The 27,363-nt window shown below is 34.0% G+C and overlaps 3 protein-coding genes and 1 long non-coding RNA gene across 4 annotated transcripts; 1 reads left to right on the top strand and 3 right to left on the bottom strand.

The window, feature by feature from the left end:
* Positions 1-321: 321 nt before the first annotated feature.
* LOC121240648 lies at positions 322-1,942 on the bottom strand. Its single transcript, XR_005935579.1, has 2 exons — positions 1,566-1,942; positions 322-686 (listed from the first exon to the last, which is right to left on the bottom strand). It is a non-coding gene; the product is annotated as an uncharacterized LOC121240648 (long non-coding RNA).
* Positions 1,943-10,953: 9,011 nt separating this feature from the next.
* Positions 10,954-11,507, bottom strand: LOC121240646 (histone H4). The gene has a single exon (XM_041138136.1). It carries the CDS (start codon positions 11,420-11,422, stop codon positions 11,111-11,113), a length of 312 nt encoding a protein of 103 aa, XP_040994070.1. The 5' UTR covers positions 11,423-11,507; the 3' UTR covers positions 10,954-11,110.
* A 7,015-nt stretch (positions 11,508-18,522) lies between these two features.
* LOC121240645 (putative 12-oxophytodienoate reductase 11) lies at positions 18,523-24,075 on the bottom strand. Its single transcript, XM_041138135.1, has 5 exons — positions 23,919-24,075; positions 21,624-21,764; positions 21,310-21,440; positions 20,055-20,231; positions 18,523-19,231 (listed from the first exon to the last, which is right to left on the bottom strand). Exons 1-5 carry the CDS (start codon positions 23,987-23,989, stop codon positions 18,636-18,638), a joined length of 1,116 nt encoding a protein of 371 aa, XP_040994069.1. The 5' UTR covers positions 23,990-24,075; the 3' UTR covers positions 18,523-18,635.
* Positions 24,076-25,850: 1,775 nt separating this feature from the next.
* LOC121240644 lies at positions 25,851-26,191 on the top strand. The gene is made up of 2 exons (XM_041138134.1): positions 25,851-26,045; positions 26,145-26,191. The coding sequence occupies exons 1-2, from the start codon at positions 25,925-25,927 to the stop codon at positions 26,189-26,191; spliced, it is 168 nt and encodes a 55-aa protein (XP_040994068.1). The 5' UTR covers positions 25,851-25,924.
* Positions 26,192-27,363: the final 1,172 nt, after the last annotated feature.

The raw sequence follows: 27,363 nt of genomic DNA, 5'->3' as shown, positions 1-27,363 counted from the left end.
AACCCTTTTTTGGGTATTGATAGTGATACATTTCATAACAGTTTAGGAGAAAATCACGCGTGAAATTTAATTTAAACTTGAAGAGAAGCTTCATCCTGCATGCTTTATCTCAAAACCTTGAGGGTTTTAGACGAGGGTAAAAGTTTCACACGAAGACCTGATTCAAGCAGCCATGATTCCAAGAGTTTCAAATTTCTGTTGGGCATTACATCACCTTGCGTCCATTCCCAATTCATCAGAAAATTTACCAAAGCAATGTTCAACATGAATCACATTGATTTTTGTACAAATTCCTGATAATTTGGTTTTGGAACAATAATATCATCTAACAATCAATTTCTTTTACGTGTAAAAAGTGGTGACTTATACACGATTAAGTATTAAAGGAAACTCCTGACAAACAAAAAAGAAAGAAAAAAGGAAAATGTTTCAGACATGTATTCACAAACCAATACATAGACTTAAGTTATACATTTGTGAGAAACACATAGACAGAAAGACTTCATTTTCAAGTAGAAGGTGAGGTTGAAGAGTTGAGGAAGAAAGCCAATACACGATTCATGCAGTCCCAATGACAGGGACATTATATGGAGGTCCCCAACAGAAAACTGGCTCATCAGGGGAATCAGTCTGTGCTCGAGCCCTAAGGATGTCATTAGCATCATCTATCAATGCAGCAGCTATCACTGTATATTCACCAGGGACAAGAAAATACAAAGAGAGAGAATGCCTGTTTTCTTGAAGAGGAGGAATTACCATGGTGATCCACTAAGAATACCTACAACAAATTTAGAAAAAATATAATAACAACACTAGTCAAGAGATCTTTGATAATGAAAATATACAAAGCGAAATATGTGAAATATAGAATATGTGCCAAAAATATAAATTGAAGAAGAATGTAAATAAACTATAATTTAAACAAAATATAGAATATGTGCCAAAAAAATGGCATATATATGCGAAATATAAAATGCAGTAATGCGCAACAAAACATAGCATCCAATAACAAAACATCCATACTTATAAAGAAAAAACATCCAATAATAAAAGCATAACTCAATTACCTGTAACTTAGAATCTAGCTCCAGAAAACTTATAAAAAAAGAAAAAAGAATCTAGTTCCAGAAAATGGTTCTGGTGGATTTATTAAAACCAAGAGATATGCAAGCATTTTGGAAGAAGGAAAACTGGGACATTTCGTCAAACAGGTTGTGTTCATACTGAGACATTTATTAACAACCATCGGTGGGAAAGACTGAGCTCAACATCTCAATACCCATTGAAAAAGCAGGCATTTTTATGCAAAATACCTTTAAAAAGTCCCAAAGCACAAAACTAAATTAATAAAAAAAAAATAGGTTTTTTTTTTACTATGGATTATTCAGAATTGTAGAAAAAATGACCCTACAAAGGAAAGTTCTGGTTCAATCCATGAAGAGGAAAACAATGGAAAAGTAGGAAATTTGTTTTATTGTTTACAAGAGGGACTAAATAAAAATAGTTAACTTTACCAAAAGCATCCAGAGCCCTTAAGGGGTTGTGGCACGAACATTAATTCTCACCTGAGGCTTTGGGTTGTGGCCAAATATTCATCCGTCGTGACATTATTTCCGGCGAGGTGGAGGAGATGATGTGGAAGAGAGAATAATAGGAAGCCTACTACGATGTGGAGTTGGATGGATGATTCGAAGAAGCCAAGAACAGGGTAGGGGAAGATTTTTACGATGTGGAGTTCGGATTTGTTATTGGGAGAGAAAGTAAGCTCTCTGACTGATTCAAATTTTTTTCGAGTTGGGATGGAAGATTCGAAGAAGGCAAGCTCAGGGTAGGGAAAAATGCTACGAAGTGGAGAATGGAATTAGGGTTTGTTATTTGGGAGTGAAGAACAAAAAGAAAGGAAGCTGATTGATTCAATTTGTTTTTTAATATTTAAAATGAGTAATGCTAGAGAGAAGCCATTGTAGCAGTGCACACTTTGCACTCACTGTATGGCTGCTTCTAGTTGATTGTTCCCAATACTCACTTGGAGAGATGTGTGGTCTAGATGATACCACATCATGTGTGCAAAATGGATGCTCCCAATAGTGACTTCTATCTATATTTATTCATTTAAAATTGATGCCACGGGACATGCCACATCAAGCGGGATGAGGCAGCAGGAGCATTAAGCGGTGGGCGTAGCATTATTCTAATGATTTTGCATAGGAAAAAAAAACTCCGTTGATGCATATTTAAACTAAATAATAAAAAAAATATTATTATTTTTTATTTGTTTCTTAATATTATTTTTTTATATATATTTTATAATTAACATCCATTTTGTATTATTAACTTAATACAAATTTTATGTATCAAAATCATCTTAATATAAATTCTACAAAGTTGATTTTAATGGGTAGAAGAGAGAAAAAAATAGTAAAATAATGTTTGAAGAATTAATAGTATTTCTTCAAATTTGAAGAAGCATTATTTGTAGCATGCACAAATTTAGAGATGCATAAACTGATGTAGATGAATTTAAAGACATATTCTTTAAATTTAAAGATGAAAATGAAGATGGAGAAGCCACTACCAATGCTAATGTTGAACAATTTGAATTTTGTACAAGTCTCAAAATAAATTGTGTAAATTTTTATAAAAAATGTACCCTACTTTGTAAATATATATATATATATTTGAAATCTATTTTTTTATAAAAGATTTGTATGAAGTAGACTTATCTATTAATGAAGTAGGCTTATCTATTTGAGTTTGTACTTAGCATTATTCATTTCTTTTAATTGTTTAACCAAATGCTAGTGTATGGATCAAATCAACCGCCTATAATTTAACTTCGAGATAATGTTGAAAATCAAACTAAGAGATAAAACCAAGAAAAAATAAGATAAGTTGACTCAAACTCTTAAGATGAAAGGCACATAGACTCCTAAAAGGAAAGAGACTCAGACTTATAAAAGGAAAAGACTTCACAAAGAAAGTTGGGCTCAATCACTCTAAGAAAATAGATCTCTATATAAGGAGTAGATCCCCCACAAATCTAACAAAGTTCTCTACACAAAATCTCTCCATAAAAGCTCCTTATGCCCAAACTCCACCAAACATAGCAACTCCAAAGGATCTCCCCTAAATTCTTCAATTGTATTGTGAGATGTGAAAGTCATGAGAGATTGTAAAATCACCTATCATAGTGGATCTCGCCACCAAACACCTTGTGTACATAGGCATTATGTCGAACTACGTAAATCATTGTGTCTTTATTTATTTATTTTTATTCGCTTATTTATTATTTATCATATGGATGAACGTGAAAAGTATCGTATCGACGCCCGAATCACCGTCGTGAGCCAGTGATGATTTTTTCCTCTCTTTCGGTTTGTTGTGCAAAATAAGACACTAACAATTGACGCCGTTTGTGGGATCTAACTTTTCATTATTTTAGGTAATGATAGGAGGATGATTCTCCGGCTCACGAGATCTTCTTTCAAAAATATCAGATAAGTTCCTCCACCTTTTATTTATTATTTTATTTCGAAAGTACTTTTAGAACAGATAGGATATATATATATATATATGTATGGAGGGACCCAAGAAAAGGGTGGCATGCACTTTGAACGTGCACTAAGCATTGGGTACGTCTGTGACGTATGCCATGCACAGGCACGTAATGTGTATGGCCTTGTCAGTGGAGCGGCACAGTCCTGACCACTAGGCCAAGGATCAAAACAAAGCCGATGGGGTCTCCCCACAGGTATCTCGTAGCCAGGAACCCAGGAGCATTCGGGAAACCACCCATCAGCCGCCCAGGGACTTTCAAAGATCGCTAATGGCCACTCGCCGGTGTTTTCTATCACTAGAGAGGTGCTTTCTGCCCAGTGGCATGGTCGGATCCGACGAATGGAGGCCTGGATCAGTACATGTTGTAGGCAGCGCCACCCGTTGGCAAGCGAGTTGCCAGCGAGCTAGTCAGCAACTGCCACACGGCTCGCCGACGGCTTCTGTCCCTAGCACAGTGGCCCTTTTCCCCGTAGCTCCGCCTGTCGTGTCACCCCACAAGTTGGCATTGACCGCATCATGTACAATGACGGAACCTAGAAGCCAAGACTCAGTATGCCAACAGAACCGTCGCCAGACACCACCTGAGACGGCTTCTTCTATCGTCGGTGTGGTTCTTGACCGCAGCGGCATTCCTCGCCATCGATCCTCACTGCAATAACACACTATGCACGGTGCAAGCACCCCGAGAGAACCAGCTCGCCAACTTATTCTGTCGCAGGCATGGTTGTCCTCGACCACGGTACTAGCCATCGAAGTTCCTCGCCATTCCCTCGTCACCAAGCACAATTCTATACGAGACCTGTGATGATCGTGAGCTGATGAGGTGAACGATAGTCATCACCTAGCTCACCAGCTTCTTCTGCCACTGGCATGATGGCTCCCGACCACGATGATGTCCCTCGCCAGCAACATGGACGCTTTACCCGCTAGAGAAGCTCTTTGCCAACACCACAGAAACTTTGCACATCCTGGATGCTTCATCGCCCACAGAGACAACCTCAAGCAACCCATGGGGGCAATCAACCAAAAGGAGGCAAATAAAAACACATTGATAGACCACACAACTGAATGTGGCAAGCAAAGGTGGCGAGCAACAATATACGCATACTGGGACAGACCACTAGCTCCATGGCGAGCAAAGGTAGTAAATAAACAACCTTGGCGAGAAAGAGTTTAGATGCAAGATTTATTATGTGATGGAATATGGCGAGCAACAAACGAGTGGACAACCATTCCATTACAGGCAACTGATTGTGGCAAGCAAATATGGCGAGCAACCGACCGTGCTGACAATATCTCCCAACCTTGCTCGGGGTAGCATCTCACCACCCCCATGGCAAGCAACACCTTGCCAAACACACAAGTGCATATAGCATCTCCCGGCTGTTTGCTACGCACATGGCAGGCAACACTTCTTAGCATGCAATGAAAGTAGTTTCACCACTGCCAAACCAGGTTGTCACCGTGTACGTCGTCCAGTCCAAGTGAGCTCTACGATTGTGCCTCATGCATTTATTGCAAGTATGGTCATCGCTGAGAAGCCACACTCTGCCTTTGAGAAACTGCTGCCAGGTCTTCTCGAGCAATGACAACAATGGCACCAAGTCGCTACTCCAGTCATATGGTGCTTGCTCGCAACACCTTCGTCCCACTATATTTCCTCACCCAAAGTATTCTACGCACCCACAGTAGTCCTTCTCGCCACACATAGAAACAACCAATGTCCGTTGCTACAACAATGCTCAAGAATGGACAATTTCCCTAGGCAAAAATTATTCATCAACGAACAATTCCAGTTGGAAAAAATGGAAAGCAAGGAGATTGCCCCACACAACTTATCGGGGTTTCAAAAGAAGCCCAGTAGCTACATGCCCTAGGAATATACTTAATTGGGAATCACCCGTGTGGCATGGAACACCAGCTACAAAGCCCATCTTGGCTACCTCTTGGGCATCTCAATTTGTCGTCAACAGAATAGATAGTTCAGTATTGCAAGCATCCCAGGCCTTCATCAATGCCATAGCATGGCTGCCTTTAGGCATCGCCCGTGTGGCACCAGCTTTTACCACACCCTAGCGAAATGACTCAAGTTTACAAATCTCAAACTTGTAATTTGTATTACACTAACCTATTTTGTTTTTGGTGAAAACCTCTTAGCGTGGTTGAACTCAACCTCCTGCTACAACAGTGCAGTCAAGTATCCCCCATACACCAATGACAAGTCCAAAAACTCGCAGTACCCAGGAAAAAAGGCATGAAGGCCAAGAGACCACGTGACTCTTAAACACCAATGATAAGTCCAAAAACTCGTAGTGCCCAGGAAAAATGACGTAGAGGTCAAGAGACCATGCGACCCTTAAACACCAATGAAGTGTCTAAAAACTTGTGGTGCCCACGAAAAAGGGCACGAAGGTCATGAGATCATGCGACCCTTAAACACCAATGAAGAGTCAAAATACTCACGGTGTCCAAGGAAAAGGGCGTAAAGATCATAAGATCACACGACCCTTGAACACTAATGACGAGTCAAAATACTCGTTGTGCCTATGAAAAATGGCACGAAGGTCAAGAGACCACGCAACCCTTAAACACCAATGACGAGTCAAAAGACTTGCAGTGCCCACGAAAAAGGGAAAGGTCAACGACCGCCCAATCCCACTCATCTATCGTCGAGGGTCAACAGGCGAGACGAGTTATCAAATTGCCCAACCTCCCTCGTGACGAGCCATCAGGCGAGAAAGGTCAAGGACCGCCCGACCTCCCAGGCACCTAACAAGTAGGCAACTCTCCAGACTACCCAACCTCTCTCACATGGACAACAATACAAGCACATCATCTTCTCTGGCAAATGCTGAATGTTTATGGTCACACCACAACCGCCGCCAGCCAGCTACCTTCAAGAACAAGCCACCATGCTCCACGCATCACGCGAGTTTCATCAGGAACGAGTCGACGGGCTCGACAACCGTTTAATGTGGACCCAGAGAGTTGATGAGCTCTCTGACCACTTAAGCGTGGGTTATTACCAACAAACAACAAAACGAGAACACCAACAACAATTTACACTAAGGGGCAGAAAATTCACTACTACCAACAAAAGCAAAAATGATCACAAAAATACACACAAAAAACCAATCATAGAAATATGCACTCTTTGACGACAATAAACAATCTCTCATGGCAAACATCTACACAAATAAACAAACTCAAAATCGAGCTCTACTCTCACACCTAATGTGGTCGAGTGCACCTCCTGCCCACACAGAGCTCCGTGCTCCTAATACGGTCGATTACATCTCCTGTCAATTGCCAAAGCAGAGCTCCGTGCTCGCACTTAATGCAGTCAAGTACAGCTCTCCCCCTGTCTCTCCAAGCTGGGTTCTCCACCACTTAGCACAAAACAAATAGAAAATCAGGGATCAAATAGAAACCAAGGACCAATTTTCAAATTTTATTTTACAGATTATTGACTTGAAGATTCTCAATGCCTTCTTGTCTAGCAAATTGCCCTTAAGAATCATGGACATCTGTAGGGGTCAAATTAGCAGCCTATAGTTTAGTCTCGAGATAAGGACAAAAATCAAGCTAAGAGATAAAGTCAAGAAGAGATAGAACAAGTTAACTCAGACTCCTAAGAGGAAAGACACATAGACTCCTAAAAGGAAAGAGATCTAGACTTCTAAAAAGAAAAAGTTTTACAAGGCAAGTTGGACTCAATCACTACAAATAAATAAACCTTTATATAAGGTGCAAGTCCCCCACAAATCGAATGAAGCTCCCTACACAAAATCTTTCCACAGAAGCTCCCTACACCCAAACTCTACCACACATAGCAACTCCAAAAGATCACTCCTAAATTCCTTAATTATATTGTGAGATGTGTGAGCCATGAGAGATTGTAAAATCACTCATTATAGTAGATTTTGCTCCCAAACAATCATTGAATATAAGCATTATGTTGAACCACGTAAATCTACTTGTCTCTCTTTATTTACTTTTATTCGCTTATTTATTATTTATCATATGGATGAATGCGAAGAGCATCGTATCGACGCACGAATCACCTTCGTGAGCTGATGATGATTCTTTCTTCCCTCTCGATCTGTTATGCAAAATAAGGCACTCAATACTCCCAATGGATTGTTTATCCTATTCTTTAAAATACATTATCAAAGCCCTCTTTTTCTATTTTACATAATGACTTTTACAATATATCATACATTAGTTTATCTATTTTTTCTTTAAATATTATATTTTTTAAATCTTTTTTATTCATTTCAAATATTTTCTCTAAACTATCAATGATATCCTCATATTTTTTTTTTATATTTGTAATCTCTCTCCATATATAATGTCATATAATTATGTTCTATTTTAAATTACTCCAAATTTATAACCTAAACTAAAATATAAATTAATTCAAAAAATAAAAAAGAAGAAATTATATAATGAAATTAATCCAAATTAGAGGGTCGTTTCTTTCCGAGCATGAAGTCTGTTATTTCATTTATGATTTTTTTTAGAATAATTTTACAAATAAATATGAAGTACGTAAATGTTGTGTAATCGCTTTGAAAAAAAAATAGAGTTCAAAAAAATTAATTTTTTATGTAAATTTTATTTTTTATTTATTTTTTTTAAAATGATTATGCGGTAATTGTATAATTTACGATTATAAATATCTTTTGTGTTTTTTTTTTTCTTTTCCTCTCCCCCGCAACGAAAAGAAAATTTTGGTAAAGAAATCTCAACTCATGGTTCTGTAAACGCGAGTTTCATAGATTGGATTTGGAGGTGAAAATAATGCAACAGAAGTAGCAAAGTTTTCTGGGCAAATTATTGGGGGATCCCATGCGGAAGTTCTGAATAGGAGTTGCGGGATGGACGGAAGATAAACAGATGAGAGAGAAATGATTAAAAAATTATTTATAACTGTGAACATTTACTGCTAGACGCAAGCAGTAATACTGTAGCTAACTGGAAATTACAGATCTATACAGAACATTCATTGGATCTCACTTTTAGATTATTTCTTTCTTGTAATAAAATATCTTTAAGTCAAAATTTTACTGGTATTCATAAATAATTACATCTCGCGCTCTAAATAAACAGTTAACTTTCCTAACTTTTCTCAACTTAATTTATCTCTTTTTATTTAATTATTATAATTTTTTCATAAAATAAAATAAATAATATAATTTTTTAAAATCTGATCAATAAAAATAATATTTATAAAAATATTTTAATAATATTTTATTTAATTTTTAACTTTAATCTCAAATCATCTTATCAATAAAAATAAACGAGACCTCACATCCTTCATTAGCCCATCTTTAGAGCACTCTCAATGGCTCTTGTAAAATATACTTTTTTTTAAAATATAAAGAAAGATGGCTAAAAGTTTCTTACATTGGATGATCTATTATATTTCTATTTTACATTCAATTATAATAAATACTCTACATATAAAGGTTACTGTTCATTCCTCTAAACAATTTTTTATTATTTCTCTCTCATTTCATCTTCTTTCCTTTTTATCTTATTTTCATTTTAACTCTTTTATCACTTTTGCACATGCCCTATTCTCTTATCTCATGTACTCTTTAACACTCAGTTTATAATTTCTTTGACTTTTATGCTTGTAGAAGTTTTGATATTGTTAATAATAAAGTTGGGTATTTTTTTATCTTTTTTTTAAGTAATTTAAAATATTACATTATGCATAAAGAAATATTATGAATATCAAAATCTTATAGACAAATATTTGAAATATGTGATGTGTAGAGAGTATAATATTTGAAATAAATAAAAAAGATTAAAAAGTATAATATTTAATTGATGTAAAGAAAAAATAGATAAATTGATATATAATATATTGTAAAAGTTAATATGTAAAATAAAAAATAAATAAATTTTAATAATATATTTTAAAGGTTAAATAAAAAAAGCCATTAAGATTTAAGATTGCTCTCAGAAAGAATTTAAAAGGCCTACAATGTTTTTTTTTTTTTTTTTGAAAACCCTACAATGCTTTACTACCAACGCGGAGTTGTCAATTCTCATTCACTATTCAAAAAGCACTTTAAAGAGACCACTTTCTTTGCATAACGAGGATAGTGCTAGGGCAACTAGTGACTCTTGCATTGTACCAATAATATAATTTTTAAAAAAAAAAAAAAAATCACAGATTCATTTAAACATACTTTTTTATTAAGTAAAACAAATCACAGAATCGGTAGCTTTCTCTAGGAAGCATTTTCCATTTAACAAGTCATGCAGCATAGTAAGTTCAGCTAATCAATATGCATAACAAGCAAACAGAGAACAAGAAAGAGACAAACGAGATCTCAAAATTAGACATAAAGCTAATCGAGCGCAATAATTGAATAAAACTGATATAAAGGAAGGAAGAAGCCGACAACAAAAGGGGACTTTTGTTGAATAATTGAATCAAAGCCATTAATGTCAGTTTTATTCAATTATTCCCGTAGGGTTGAGATGATCCCTACAGAGGCATTAGATTAAAAAACATAAATAAAAATGAATGAAAAGTAGCCAAAACACTTCTGAGTAGGAAGCAAACATGGGTGAATCTACTTACGAGAGGCCATAGTATGATTTTGTTCTTGGCGTTGTTTAATAGATGTCGAGTGCCGCTTTTCCCCGTTCGAGAATTTGCTCTGAGTGAGCAAGCTAGACCTCTTATTTCAAGTTGGTTGTTCAAAACACTCTCATTACCCTTTGCAATTTCATCTTTTCGAAAAACTAATACGATCATAGTAAATTAGGTTCCTAAGAGATCCATATAGTTAAATTTTAGTGTCAAATTCCTAAAAGAGCTTTTGTCAAATATTCATTTTCAAATCCGCACCATTTGATTAAAGTCTACATTTTCACTTAGCATTAGTACATATATTAATGCACAAATCCACTTTCAACCCATCATCAATCATATGTTTAAGAATTCATCCTCCTAGGACGATCAAGTAACTATTTTCGAATAGTAAGATACCGTTATTTTATTTTAAAATTGCCTTTATTTCAAAGTTAATTCACTACCCATCAATAATAATGAATTGATACTACAGACAATCTTTGAATCAAAAAAATTAATTATTAAATAAAACACCACAAGATTAATCTTGCAAAAAGGATATGTTCATTGTCGCAGTAAGTATTCCAAAATCAGAACTTCAAGAATGACAACCTAAGATTCTCTTATTTATCTGTAAAATCTCGAAATCACTCACTGCAAATTACTAATGAGAGCATATGGATTCAACACACTTCCTAATACCATCTGCAGAAGAGAGATTTAAGACCCACCAAACCAAGATCTGATGAAGATCACCCTACAATCAACTTGGGCAAAATAGAGAATCAACGATTCTAAAATTGAACTAAAACAAAATTATATTACTTCAAACTGCGAGTCCAAATTACAGTCTGCAGAAACACAAGGAAATAACAAAAACGAACACAAACCAGATCTATAGCCAAGATCTACTACCACTAGTACGTACTTAACATTTTAAGGCCCAAATTATACAGTCTAACCACCAAATCCATAGAGAGTCCTTCCCTGCCTCTTCAAAGCGTAAACCACATCCATGGCTGTCACAGTCTTTCTCCTTGCGTGCTCGGTGTACGTCACGGCATCACGAATGACGTTCTCCAAGAAGATCTTGAGGACACCTCTAGTCTCCTCGTAGATCAGTCCGCTGATACGCTTCACACCACCCCTACGAGCCAGACGGCGTATCGCAGGCTTGGTGATGCCTTGGATGTTGTCCCGGAGGACTTTACGGTGACGCTTTGCTCCTCCCTTGCCCAAACCCTTACCTCCCTTACCACGTCCCGACATTTTTCCGGAAAAGAGAACAAATTAGAGGGAAAATCAAGCTCGAAGTGAAAAATTGAATCAAACTGCGATGAGAATTAGGGGAAATTGTGGGGGTATTTATAAAGGGTGGTTTGTATTTGGAGTTCTGGCGGGGCTTAATACGAGTCGTTCGATAATGGATCTTATCGACGGCTAACAGTACCGATCCGCGTGATGTTTGTAGGATAAAATAAGAGCCGTTGATAACATCAAAACCTTGGATTTGAGTTCCAAATTTGAAATTGCAGCTCCAGATGAAAATTTGAGAAATTATAGATTAGGCGCGCAGAACATGAAAATTGCTTTTTTTTTTTTTTTTTTGATTTTGCGAACTATTTTTTGAAGGTTTTTTTTTTTTTTTAAGTACTGTTTGATTTTTTTTTTTAAGTGCTGTTTAATAGTGAGTTGAGTTGAGTTGAGTTGAGTTGAGATAAAAATTAAAAATTGAATAAAATATTATTATAATATTATTTTTTAATATTATTATTATTTAATTAAAAAAAATTATAATAATAAAATGAAATAAAATACTTCTTATATTCATATCGTGTCTTACATTGTAAAATTGGCAATGATATCACCACACCAAAGTAATACCATCGATATGGCAGACATATAAACTATAACATATTATGACAAGAGAAATGCTTTAATCACTAAAGACTTTAATTAAAATAAATTTATAAATTGATGTGTCTTGATATGGTAGGTCATATTGTAAAATAAATAAAGTCACGTCAGTTTATGAGTTTAATTTAATTAGATCTCCTAATAAATGTAGCCTTCTCTTATATAAAATTGTGCATGTTATATATAATGATGGCACAGATACTATTGCTCCTTCTGTTTAACATACACTATTATTCTTATAGGAATGACTTTTATAATGATTTAATATAGAATAGATATCCTTACATTTTTGTAGGATTGGATGATTCAATTTAAAGATATTATATATATATATATATTTGCTATACATTAGTCGCTATTCACTCCACACTTCACACTTGACAATTTTTTCGTTTTTTTTCTTTATAAGGTATAGAGTGTGGAGGTGAATGATGGTTGATAAGAAGAATTCTTCATATATATATATATATATATATATTAGAAGAGAACTATATATAAATTTAATTAAAAAGCTTTCACTTATAGTGGAAGAATCCTTTATACAAAAGATAACTTGGACTTGGAGGTTACAATAAAAAAATCTCGAAACCAAGTTCCTCTGAAAATATAAAAGCACCATTATTAATAACCCAAAACAGTCTGGGTACATATAGAAATAAAAGAAAATAACTTAAAGTCTGGGACTAGAGATACATGCACAATAAGTAAAAGATCAACCATATGTTTACCAAATTGAAGTAAACCAAATTGAAGTAAACTAAGAAACTTATTAGCAAAAGCCAAGCTATGAATTTTCCAAACAGATATTTCTATTCTGGTGATCAAGGAAACACAGTTATTTGTGAATTTTGGAGATTCTGATTCTCACAGTTTGCATTCCATTACTTGCTACTTGGGAGTCTAATTTCTTGTTTCTTGCGAGTGTGTATCCCTTTCATAGGGTAGTTTTGGGATGAAATCCTACAATGGATGAGGAATTTTTTGATCAGTTGCAACGTTTTCTCTATCTGAAGTTAAAAATGCAGAGGTCTTAATATAAAATTTTGGTCTGGAGTTCCCAATTAATCCTGGTGATTACTGCCTCATGTTTAAACTCTGCTCGCGAAAAATTTACAACAAAAAGCCTTTAAATTCATGATGAGTAAAGTTTGGAATCCAGTGTGAGGGGTCAAATTGATAATCTCTTATTTGCACAATTCTCTGATTCAAGTGATAAATATAAGGTTTTTCACAACAGCCTGTGGACTTTTGATAAGAGTTTAGTACTTCTCCAGAATTATGATGGTGATATTAAACCATCTTATATTAAAATGAGTTTTGCCTCATTTTGGATTCAGATTTACAATTTATCATTGAAAGGAATGACTGGTGAAATTGTTAAATGAATTGGTGCTTCCATTGGCGTTGTTGAAGATATTGACTTACCGGAAAATTCTCCGAGTTAGGGGATTTTCTCGCTAGTTCGTGTTTCTTTGGACGTTAACAAGCCCTTGTCAAGAGTAAAGCAAGTGGTACTAGGTGATTCTATTGTTGTATGGGTCCGATTCAAGTATGAAAAGTTGTCTAATTTTTACTATTATTGTGGCAAAGTGGGTCGTGGAGATAAAGACTGTGATTTGTGAGGGCTTAATTGGTTTGAATATGAGAAAAATGGATTTCCTTTTGGTGCATGGTTGAGGGTTTCAGGTGGTGGTTCTAATCTTTAGAAAAGAACTTGGCTAAGGCCAATCGTGAAAAGGATACCTAGCATTATCCCTAAAATGATGTGTGGAAATTATTGAAATTTATTCATGCTGTTGTTGCTTGTCCATGGTAATGTTTTAGAGATTTTAATGAAATTTTAATTCACTCTAAAAATCAAAGAGGTCGTAATTGTGCAAATGAACAATTTATTGCTTTTAGAGAAGTTGATTAATGTGGTTTTAAAGGCCTGAATACTGATGGATATTTGTTTACCTTGTCTAATATGCAGGATAAGGTAGCTCATAACCAAGAAAGAGTTGATTGATTTCTAGCTCATAATTAGGAGTTTAAGATTCAAAATTTTACTACTTATTTTGACCATAAATGTATGATTCTCAGTATCATTGGTTTAGTTAAATATTGGAAACGAGGTAGTAAACATTTTTGGTTTGAGGCTATATGGATAGGGGCTAAAGGGTGAGGACATTATTTAGAATTCTTGGCAATCAATAGAACATGCTAATTCGATTACAGAATTGAGGAGTGCTATCTCTTCCTGTAACCAACACTAAAAGCTTTGGCAAGGTAGTCAATTTGATAATCTCAATTACAATCTAAGCAAAATAAATTAAATCGCTTATTAGAGTGCCCTCCATCTTTATTTTCTGGATCTGTTTGAACTCCCTTAGACATGACATTAATCTTTTATTGGAACGTGAGGAGTTGATGTGGACATAAATGTCTAAGGCTTTGTGGTTACATTCAGGTTATCAGAATTATAAGTTCTTTCATCAGGAGGCTTCTCAAAGGCAGTCAAGAAATTTTATTTCTCACTTTCAAGACGTCTCTGGGTGCGGGACAGAAGGTAGGGCATTGGATTCTCTGGTGTAATCATATTTTCAGCACTTCTTTGCAACTTCTAATCCAACATGTATGGAGATTGTGCTTGAGCCTATCAATTCAAAGGTCATGGCAGCAATGAATGATGATCTTTTAAAGCCCTATTCAACTAAAGAGGTATGACATACTTTATTTCAAATGCACCCTATAAAGGCACCGGGGCCCGATGATTTGTATCCAATTTTTTTTCAAAAATATTGGCACTTGTAGGGAGTTTGGTTACACAGACAATTTTAGACTCTTTAAACAATGGTGTAGTTCCACCTACTCTAAATGAGACTTTTATTATTCTTGTACCAAAGAAGAAAAGGCCTAAAACAATTACAAAATTTAAGCCTCTTAGCTTATGCAATGTGATCTACAAAATTATTGCAAAAGTTAATGTTAATAGGCTCAAAACCATTTTACCCCAAGTGGTGTCAAATAGTCAAAATGTTTTTGTCTCGGGTAGGCTTATAACGGATAATGTTCTTGTGACATTTGAAACTTAGAGAGTAGTGGTGTGATGTTATTGAAGTTGGATATGAGTAAAACCTATGATCAGGTGGGATGAAGTTTTCTTGAGAAAATTATGTTGAAACTTCATTTTGATCGAAGATGGGGTGACTCTTGTATTATCTTGCATTAATTCAGTCTCTTATAAGATGTTTATTAAAGGGATGCCTACTTCTTCACATGCTGCATCTCGAGGTTTGCATCAAGGTGATCCATTACCTCCTTACTTGTTTGTTCTATGTGCTAAGGGATTATCTTCTATTCATTAGGTTGTTGACCATAAGAAATTAATGAAGGGTGTTAGAATTTTTCCTAGATCTCCTATTGTTACTCATTTGTTTTTTGCATATAACAGTTTATTATTTTGCCAGGCACTCGCTCTCAAAATGAATGTTTGAAGCAGTTATTACAAGTTTATGGGTTGCCTTTGGGACAACAGATAAATATAGACAAATCTGAACTTTTAATTAGTCCTAACACAAAAAATGACGAAGTTGATGCAATTATGGCCATTTGGGATGTGCATTCTCTACAACCTCATGATTGGTATTTGGGTCTTTCTTCTTTCATTGGATAATCGAAATGTAATACATTTAAGGAGTTAAAAGACAAGGTTTGGAGTAAGTTACAAGGCTGGAAGGAATAGTTACTTTCACAAGCGAGTAGAGAATGATTAATAAAGGTGGTTGTGCAAGCTTTACTTACCTACACTATGAGTTATTTTCTATTACTGAAATCCTTTTGTAAAGACGTATAAGGATTGTTTGCTCAATTCTGGTGGGGCAACAACAATTTGAACGAAATATATATTGTCTTAGATGGTCAAAGATGTGTTCTTAAAAAATGTGAGATGGTATGGATTTTAATAATCTTGAGCTTTTTAATTTGGCTTCATTAGGAAAACAAGGTTGTCGGTTAATTCGAGATCCTGATTCCTTATTATCTCGGATTTATAAAGCTAAGTATTTTCCTAATACAAACTTTCTACATACACAGTTGGGTAGTAAGGTTTTATATGTATAGAGGAGTAATTGTACCGTTAAATCTCTTTTGATAATTGGGGGTATTTGGAGGATAGGGAATGGTGATAGTGTTAGGATAAATCAAGATATATGGGTCCCAATTTTTTGGATACCTCAATCTCTTCCACCTAATTATGTCATTCAATATTATTTGAAAGTTAATATGTTTATACATCAGTCTAATGGCTCTTGGGATGTGGATTTGATACAATCTATATTCCTCCTTTTGTTGCTAATGTTATTGTACTCCTTTACTTCCAAGAGGATTAGAAGATAAGTTTGTATGGATAGACACTAAGATTTAGTAAAGTCTGGATATCATCTTGCTATGACATTATTTGATTCTACTCGTCGTGCTGAAAGTTCTTATTTTAATGATTCTTCACCCTTTTGGCGTCAATCCTCGAATCTAAATCTTCTTAATAAATTTAAGAATTTTGGGTAGCGTGCTTGTAAGGATAATCCCCTACAAAATTGAATTTGCTAAAGATGGTTATTCTTTCTAATGCAAATTGTCCTCTTTGTACATTGATAGTGGAAAATTGTTGTCATACTTTTTGGGGCTATCCATATGTGAAAAAGTCGCTGCCTATATGTTGTCCTTTTGTTCTACTTTTTAAGGAGTCTATTGGTAATTATTCTGATTTGGGTATGGTCAGCCTTAATTTTGATGATACTTTATTCCATTCTTTTTATTCTAGGGGTGTGGGGGCTATTTTAAGGATTGATAAATGAGATATTTAATTTGCTCTGTGTAAGAAAGAGTTTGGGTTGTTTGAGGTGGATGATATTGAGGCTTTAGCTACTTTAAGGGATTTATAGATGATCTTGCATTTAGGTTTTTCTAGTTTGTTATTGGAAGAGAATTCTTTCATGTCTGTGATTGAAGCTATTGGCTCTAAAAAACCTAACTTTTCCAAGCAAGGTAATATAATATCTTAGATACAAAGACTTCTTTCTACTTTTGATAAATCTGATGTACTTTATATTGGGAGGCAAGGAAAAGAAGCAGTTCATTTGCTTGTAAAGCATGCTCGCCTTGTGGATGATACAGTTCATTTGTGGTCTCAAAGCCTAGATTTTATTTAGTCTAGAATTTTACTAGTTGCTAATTTGTAATTCTATGGTTTTATCATTATAACTGATTATGTCATTATTATGAATGAAATTGTTTTGTTCTAAAAAAAACAACTATTAACTTAATCCGGCCAATTTGATTTGAGACAAATCTTACCATATGTAAGGTAACACCTTAATTAATTGTCGACAAAACTTAATCAACAGGTCGATCATCTCACCAAATAAAAGCACCTCAATGTCTTTAGTGCAAGAGCAACCATTCATGTAAGGTTGACAATATGTGACACAACCTATGAATTCAATATGAACATGACACAAAATTAGTAGAATTGAGTTTGATGTGAATGGATTTGGGTCAAAACAAGTTGACCCGTTAAGACATAATTAATATACAGGTTAATAATGGGTCAACCCGCTTAATCTGAAATCAACCCGCAATAACTCGTTTAAATTTTATTTCAAAATTATAATTTGTTATTGTTGAATTATAATATTGGTAATATGGTATTTCTTAATATGCTTATATTTTTATTGTTAAGATTATAATTCTGAACCTATACTCATATTCGTTATTGTTGGATTTGTAATATTGGTTTATGTTAAATAGGTTATATAATATTCATAATTTTAATAGGTTATCTAATTTTAATATTCATCTAGTCCCACCCTAATTCACTCCCAATGGTGTAAATAAAGTCTTGGATAATTGAAAGTCTGCAATGATTATTTACAATAATGATGATGTTATGTGGTTCCCGATAAATATTTGATTTTAGGCTTCGTTTGGATCATCAACTTATCTCAACTCATCATTATAACTTTTTCAAATTTCAATATAAAATATAATAAACAATTCAACTTTTTCAAATCCTAAAATGATAATAATATTAAAAAAATAACATTTTAACAATATTTTATCATCTCAACTCAACTCAACTCAACTCACTTCAACATCCAAACACAACCTAAAGTTTCACTAATTTTGTTAATTATTGCCTTTTATGGTCTAATGCTATATGCTCCTCTCTCATGAAGGATGTCCAATGATCAAATCATCATAATCCCAGTTAGATTCTTTGGATTATGAATATTTGCAAGAGATGAAATATGAAATTTGGTAAAAATAAATAAATAATAAGTTGAGTAATGCTACTCAACATTCCATAATGTGTCATTAGATGATTGTAGACTATTTATTATATTTTACTCGTGAATCTATCTTTTAATGCCACATCATGAAATGATGAGAAAAAATATGATGAATATATTTTGTCTAATAAGATATCTTCCAATATATTTTTATTTTTTGTTATATTTATAATGAATTACTAAAAACCCATTGGATTCCAAACTCGATCTAAATTCCCCCATTATCATTTGACAACCTAAGCAACATTCTCATCAAGAAACGGATAATCAGTATAACCAACAACAGGATCGGGAATGTAGAATGTCTCTCTCTTGTATTTGTTGAGAGAGGCATCACGCTGAAATCTTGTGGGTAAATCTGGATTGGCTAAAAACAAACGACCATAAGCAACAAGATCTGTGTGATTTTCAGTGATGGCATTGTTCCCACCTTCCCTGTCATAGCCCCCGGCAGCCATAAAGGTACCCATAAAAGCCTTTTTCATTGGCAGAAGACTGTAAGGACCTTCATATTTTTCTTCAGCTGTGTTCATTCTAGGCTCAACCATGTGGCAGTAAACAATCCCATATTTGTTTAAGGATTCAGCCATGTATATGCCTAATGATATTGGGTTTGAGTCTCCTGATTCCATATAGTCTATAAAAGGAGACAACCTTATTCCAACCTTGTCTGCTCCTATCTCGCTAGCAACAGCTTCGACTACTTCCAATGCAAATCTACAACGATTTTCAAGGGATCCACCATATTGGTCTGTTCGATCATTCACATGATCTTTAAGAAACTGGTCAATTAGGTAACCATGAGCCCCATGGATCTCAACTCCATCAAAACCTAAAAACAAAGTAAACAATTAATTAATTATATATATAGTTCAAAAAAGAGCCCTAAGTACTAGTACTCAAAGTCTAAAAAGATGATGAATATTAATTATTTCTCTTTTTGAAAAATTAAATAATTAGCCATGACATGATGTGAATACTTTTCTGTCTCAAGTAACCTTTGTCAGCACTGATCTCTTTGTAACTTTGACCAATTAAATTAAGAGATGTTTAGAAAATGAAATGAAATGAAAATTGTGGATAGGAATAAAATGATGGGCGGTGCTACTCTCACATTTTAGTTGTTTTCTGGTTTTTTTTTTTTGTTTTTTTTTTCATGTATTTTTTAACACTTTTAAATATTTAAAAAAAAACTATAATATTCTTAAAAAATACTTGCTTAATTATTAAGTAAAACAAAATAAAAAAAATCCCAGTGGTAACTTCTAGCAGGAGCCATCAGCGGGAAGAGTAGCATTTTCCTAAAATGATTTGTGAATAGTAGTGAGATTGTTTGAATTAAGTATTTATTGAGTTTTGAGAAATGAAAGAAAAATTTGAAAGAATATAATTTTTTTAATATAATTTTTGTTTTGATATTTGAAAAAGTTGATTTTTTTTTTGTTTGGAAATTGAGAAAGCCGTAATAATTAATTTGAAAAAGTTGTAATAATTAATTTTAAAGTGTTTGTGTTTGAATGATATTAATTAGAAATGAGATGAGATGAGATGAGATAGAAATTACATTCCTTAAATTGCATTTTATTTTGCTTGAACATGACCAATTTTGACTTCTCACAAAATTCATGTTTAATTTATGAGAAGCTAGAGCTTACCAGCCTCAATAGCGTTCCTCGCGGCAATTCTAAAATCATTAACAATTTGAGGAATTTCATCTACCCTTAGCTGCCTTGGTGGAGTGAACTGTGAAGCATCAACTCCATCAGGTTCATATTTAACAGTTAAAGGCTTGTTGGTAGAAGAGATTGGAGCTTGCTCATTTGGCTGTAAGCCTGTAAACAAAAATATATATGATGATGAAGATCCAAATTAACAATTAGTTTTAATATTAACAAATGCTAGACTTACGGAATGTTGGGTCCTGAAATTTTTTATTTATTTTTTACTTAGTAATTAAGGAAGTATTTTTTAGTGATGTTGTGAATTTAAAAAAAATTAAGAATATAAAAAAATAATGAAAAAAAATAAAATAAAAAATATTTTTATTCTTATCGAGGCGTGTCTCGGGTGGTGGATATAGCACTGCTCTTTAATATTTTTGTATGCAAGAGCGTCCATGTGATGTTTTCTATATGAAAACATCACCCACCACCTCAAGAGTGGAAAAATAAGACTTATAATTTGCTATCTAATAAGTAGGGTAGTCATTGATTTACAAACGAATCTAAAACTATTAAATTCATAAATTAATATAAATGTTGTAGTTACTTTATAATAATAATAAAAATTTTAGAATCTGATGTATCACATCAAATTATATCAATTTGTAAGATTCATTTTATGAAATCCCTTTGTAAATGAAGCATTTCTATAAAAGGTAATTTTCCAATGACTATCAAAGTTAATTTACCCTGTTAAGATTTGGTGGTGAAGATGGAAGAGTATAAGCATGACACAATCCTAAAAACTTGGTACTCAAAATGATCATTTAAAGGACTAGGAATAGCCATTTTTTTTTGTTTGTTTGGTGATCACATTAAGTGATTTTTTTTTTCTAGAAATTAAATCAAATTTAAAAAATACCCAAACTCAATTATTTTCAACAAAGTCTTTAGTTTTATTTTCTCATCTTATTTTTTGAAAAAAAAGAATCAACTTTATTTTTTCTTTGATCCAATTTATGGGAAATATAGGTTACATTTGGATTGTGAGGTATTCTCAAGTATTCCATGAATAATAATAAAAAAAATAATAAAAAAATATTAAATAATAGTAAAAAATAAGTAAAAAATAATCATAAAATAATAAATAATAATAACATATTCTGAAAATACAGTAACCAAACTAGAATATAAGAAAGCAATTTTGTGAAGTAGGAAGAGAGAGAAATAAAGGAGATTACAGATTAACCTCGATATGAAACCCTCCCTGCATGCCAAAGTTGACAAAAGAAGACTCCACCCTTGTCATGAACAGCATCTACGATTGGTTTCCACGACTCAACTTGCTCTTTTGTCCATATCCCCGGCGTGTGAGGGAGCCTTTTGCAATCATCATGTATACATACCAAAGGAGGACACTCTGATCAGCTTTGATCGAGGCTGACAAAGACTACTTTTTTCTTGTATTTTGCTTTGTTGTCTGTCTTAATGGGGTTTCATCCCCACCACTTGCAGAAGGAAAACAAAAAAAATTACTTCGAAAATGACATAAAAAATCATTACCCAGGAGCAGTTTCAGAAACTCCAGTCGCTTCAGCTATTAGGAGACCGCCATTGGTGGCTCTCTGCGAATAATATATGGCAGCATGTGGCTGGGGAATATGGCCATACGACCTAGTTCTGGTCAATGGTGCCAAAACTATTCTGAAAAGAGATTTAGAAAATGATAAATTACTAAAAATAGATGATCCATTTCTTATCCACAAAATTTAACATGCATATATGGTTCGTTGTGGGAAAAACAGAAAAAAGAAAAGGTATAAGGTTCGAGAAACTGAAGAGGAAAAACAATATAAAACAAAAAATAATAAGAACTAGAAACAAAAAAACAAAAAGTTTGTACAGAAACATAATTAATGCCTTTACCAATATGTAAGCGAAGATGCAGTTTTAGCATATATCTTATACCAATATGGATTTTTGAATAAAATAATAAAAAATAATTATTTATTATTTATTATTATTATAATAATGAAAAAATAAATAATAACAAAATAATAATAAATAATAACAAAACTTTCAAAATAATAATAATAAATTATTATTTATTTTTTTCTAAAATTTTTTCTTTTGGATTTCTTTTTGTTGGTGTTGAGAGAGAGAGAAATGAGAAAGAAATGTTTCAAGAGAGAGTTTATTTCTGTTGGTATCGAGAGAGAAAGGGGAAGGAGAGAGAAAAAAGTAATAATAAGAATTGATGTGTGAACAATGCATTTTCAAATTTGTAGAAACAATGTTGATAGCTATGCAAATTTTTTGATATGCAAAATCTAATGCAATCCAATTTAAGGTCATATTATGCAAATATATAGATGCATATGTAAATGCATAATCTAATACTAGTGCTCTTAGATTCAAAGATGCAGTAGCAATATTGTAGATCATGCTTTTAAGTTTTCATGATATTGCTCTATACAAACCTATTATTGTTGTGAGGGGAGTTGTTCCTAATGATGGGCCTGACCGAACAAGCCCAGCCCACACGGTATGGGTAGGCCTAAGGACAGTCCTGTAAGAGAATAAGATGGTCTAGGTTGGGCCATGAAAGGCAAGGTCGGCCTATGGAGCCCACAAGAAAGATGTAAGATAGCATGCGCGGGGCATGGGAACTATGCCAAGAGGCCTGACACATCTATTGGTTGACAAGTCGCATGTACAAGGCCAAGGACAACCCAAGTCCTTGAGCGCCGATGGCTGGACAAGATCTGGAAGGTGGGAGTGCTTGACCGAGACCACGCTACATTTAATGAAGGACGGAGGTGGGCACGCCACGATAAGCAGCCAGAGTTGTCAACGGTCACCACGATCAGGTATGGATGGCCTGTCACGTGGTAAAGAGTTGGCAAAGGACACGACCTGGGTACGAATTGGCACCACCACGAGCAGCCTGACAAGGGATCGCCCCTACAAGGTATAAAGATCTTTCTTTTGGGAGCAAAAACACATATATACATTGATTGAAAGCTTTCACAGATCACAAGTTTAGAGCCCAACTAACTTAGGCATCAGAGGTATGTGAAATCACTACTTGTCCTAAAAGTTTAAGCTAATAGGAAGATAAGATTTTATTATTTATTTTATATCTTAACACTTACCCTCACGTGTAAGTTAGACTCCCCCTAAATAGGTGACCTAACACGTGAAATATTTAATTAAATGAGATAGTGTAGAATCGGAATTTGAACTCAAGACCTATGCTCTGATACCATGTGAAATCAACACTTATCTCAAAAGTTTAAACTGATGAGAAGATATAGATTTTATTATTTATTTTATATCTTAATAAGGTATCTCCCATTATCCCGAGCCTTCACTTTCTTTGTACGCAGGAGCGGACCAATCTAGAATGGCAAAATTGCTGAGACCGTAAAACACGATATCAACAATCGTTTCCATTGATATACAAATTTGCATATATTTCTTTTCAATTTCAGGGCCTATGCTGGTTTTGACTCTCTTTTTATACATTAGTGAAAATTAATGACCTCTTTCAACCATTACGAAGCTGAAGCTAAGAGCCTGAGAGCTAGCTAGCACTTGGTTCACTGGAGTCCGAGCTTGGCTTAATACAGACAAAAAAGTTAAACTGGTCAACTCCCTCCTACTACTTCAGAATCAGCCGCCACTAAACAAGATTCTCATGTATATTCATTCATTTTGGGTGATGATTTATATATACACGGATGCAAGCATGGTTGGGCTTGATTGACGAGGAGGCCAAATTAGGAATTAAGCTGCACTGTCAAACTCATAAAATACGGACTTATAATAAAAGCTTAAGATCGAACATATAAATACCTGTGAGAAAGATTGAAGTTTCCCATCTTGTAAGGAGTAAGAAGAGGGATGATGGGAGTCTGAGCGGTCATGGTTCTTCTTCTTCCTCGATCTTCTTTTCTTGTCTGTTACTTTCTAGTCCAGGAGTAATGACTGTGTCAAAAAGTTGACTTTATTGGCTTCAATAAGCGATCGCGGGCAAGTAACTTTCACCTATAAAAATAAGCAATCGTTCTTCCGAATATATTCTTTCTAGGAAATATTCTTCTGGTAATTATTGGGTGTTCCTCTTACCACTTGCGTTTATTTTTATCAATCTTCCTTAGCTCTGTTTTTTTAATAAATATTTTAATTTGATTGAAACAGCTAAAAGTAATAATTATAACAATATTATGTATCATTGCTATATCAATCTCTCTAATAAGTTCTATCCAAATATAAAGTTTATTTATTTCTTAAGAAAAGTACACTTTATCTCCAAACTACTGGCCTCCAATTTAAAAAATATTATATTGCAATTTGTCTTCTCTGTTTTTTTTTTAATTGTTATTTAAGGAGGAATACCATGTACAAAAAAAAACTTGGAAGTTACAAAAATCACAAACCAATTCCTCAAGAAACTTAGCCTCGTTTGTTTTCACGATTTATTTCAACTCATCTAATCTAATTATTATAATTTTTTTTAATTTTTACACAAAATAAAGTAAATAATTCAACCTTTTCAAATCTTAAAACAAAAATAATATTAAAAAAATATATTCTAAAAATATTTTATTTAACTTTCAAATTTCATCTCATCTCATCTGCAAAAACATACAAGCTAATTATCTATTTATACAACATTAAATATGACCGTTGTGATCATGTCGCACCACTTATTTTTCATTTATCTAAAGGGGTATATCTTAAGAGTCATGTTAGGTTGCCGTCTAACAATGACTGCTGGGTGTGCCGCCTAGCACAAATTTACATTTTTATTTTTTTCATATTTTTTAATATTTTTTAATATTTTTTAAAATAAAAAAATACATTAATACACTAAAAACCGCTTCCTTGATCATTAAGTAAAAAAAATTAAAAAAAAATTTAAATACATGAGCGGTCAAAGTGAGGAGGCAAACTCAAGCGGCATACTAGCATTTTCTATATTTTAAGGAGAGACTTCTTGGAAACCAAGATAATTTAATCAACTTATATTTTCGATCCTCAATATTATATATTCTATAATTACTGCAAACTCATGCTAAAAAAAATGTGACATTGTATATTCAGCAATAACACAAGTTCATTTGGCTCAATCCATGATCCAAGTGTGTCAAATTACAAATTGAATTACTGAAAATAATCAATCAATTATGAGAAATGTCTTCTGTCCCAAGGAGGAATTCTTCTATTAGCCTCAAATCACTTAGAAAAATAAAAATAAAATAAAATAAAAAGAAGTGTTACAGTCACAAAAAGATCCTACGAAAGTAAACTTACTAATTAACATGATTTCATATGATATGTTAAATTTATTTTACAATAAAATAGTCTTACAATCTAACGTACTAGATTAACTGATATTAATTTGTGAATTTATATTTATAGAATCTTCTTGTAACTAAATCATTTGTCGAAAAGAAAACTTGCATGAAAACAACCTAAAGGAAGGACTGGACTCTCGGCTTTGATTCTCAAGATTTGAGTCGTGACATTGGGCCAAAGTCCAATGGCATGAAACTCGAAGTCTAAAAATAAAGTCTTTCACCATTGAATTGGGCTAAGAACGAATTCGAGATTGCCTGTAAGTAGCCTCTTAAACCCTAGGTCATGGCTTGGGCAATGGGAAATTAAGGCCCACAAAAAGCAGACCGTCATGACCGCTGGATTTCATTTGTTTGCCAAATCCGACGGTCTCATGCGGCTGGCGGGAGCTTTCCGCCCATGGGCTCTACTCAGGACCTTGACTACAAATAGCGAACCACTTGGGAGAGAGAGAGAGAGAGAGAGAGAGAGTAGAATTTGAGAAAGAGAGCGAAGAGAAGATGCCGAAGTTCGATCCGTGGCCGGTGTTCTTCAAGAGGGAATGGAATCGGAACTGGCCTTTCCTGGTGGGTTTCGCCATTACTGGAGCCATCATCACCAAGTTCTCTCTTGGTCTCACTGGTACTAGCCCCCTCTCAATCTTTCTCCGCCTCCATTTTTCTCATTCCCTATTGTAAATCCCTGATTTGATTTTTTTATTTTTTATTTAATAACCCGCAGAGGAAGATGCGAAGAACTCTGCCTTCGTTCAGAGGCACAAGAGGTAACCTTTCTAATCACCAAACCCTAGATGCCATCTTCTATCCTCGTGTTTGTTTGCTTCTGTTTGTTTTGCCCAGTAATTTTGAAAACCTAATCTCAATGATGATTTGAAACTGAAATGACGTATTGGAAATCCAAGATCTTCATATACACAAATTGAACTAGCTATGTAGCTCAATTTATATTGATTACAAGTGAGTTTTAGGTTTGGATTAGGTTATAATGATCTTCATCTACACAGATTGAAATTGGAAAATTAAAACCACGCAGTAGTGGGTTATAGTTTCCCCTAGAAGAGATGTTTTTAATTTTCCAATCATACCAATTATTAACCATGGTTGCCAGACACCCACATTGGCTTCTTCCCCTCTCTCTCATTACAGCTTGCTATGTTTTAACATTACGCATATTCATCAAGGATTGAAATAGGATACATGCAGGTGACATCAAGTGATTGAATTATAAATGTTGCTACTTATGTCATTTAGTTGTCTTTTGCTTGTATACAATAATGTCGACTATTGTTGGAAATTGATTCAATGATGATTCATGTTGAACTCTCCACTTCAATCCGCAGCTATTATGATAGATTATGATGAGTTTCTTTTTGAATAACATGATCAATGGCACAACTCTTTTCTGAGATAATTAGCTCTGAATAATTAACTGTCTGAGTGGCATAAAGCTTGATGTGGGATCTAGTGGCATGTATAATTTGGGATCCATACATTTTAATAATCGCTTTGTCATCTATTTTCTTTGTCAACGTAATTCTTATCGTTAATGCGATTGGATCTGGTCATAGTTGTCAAGTAGGATTATTTATTTATGGCATGTTAATTAATTTATTATTATTATTATTATTATTATTTTTTTTTGTGTTCAGTGTAAGGGCATCGATTGGTAAATATTCCCAATTATTATGGTAAATAACGTGATTCAAAATTTTCCTAAATTCTTTAGGTGACCTACGAATGACAGCGCAGCTGCTAGGAAGTACAGTCATATTGTGAGAAGGGTGTTTTTCTTGCTTTCGTTTCCATGGGTTTAAATAACAGATTAGAGATGTTCGGGATACTCTAATTTTATTTTCTCATCGGCTGTTGTTTTTGGCATGAATAATGGTGAACGACTCCTGTTGATTGGTCTATGGTCATGCACCCTTTGCACTTGAACT

Source organism: Juglans microcarpa x Juglans regia, chromosome 7S (genome assembly GCF_004785595.1).
Source record: "Juglans microcarpa x Juglans regia isolate MS1-56 chromosome 7S, Jm3101_v1.0, whole genome shotgun sequence".
NCBI classification, from domain to species: domain Eukaryota; kingdom Viridiplantae; phylum Streptophyta; class Magnoliopsida; order Fagales; family Juglandaceae; genus Juglans; species Juglans microcarpa x Juglans regia.
Note: the sequence above shows the minus strand (reverse complement) of the source record. Positions and strands in the feature narration are given on the sequence as shown.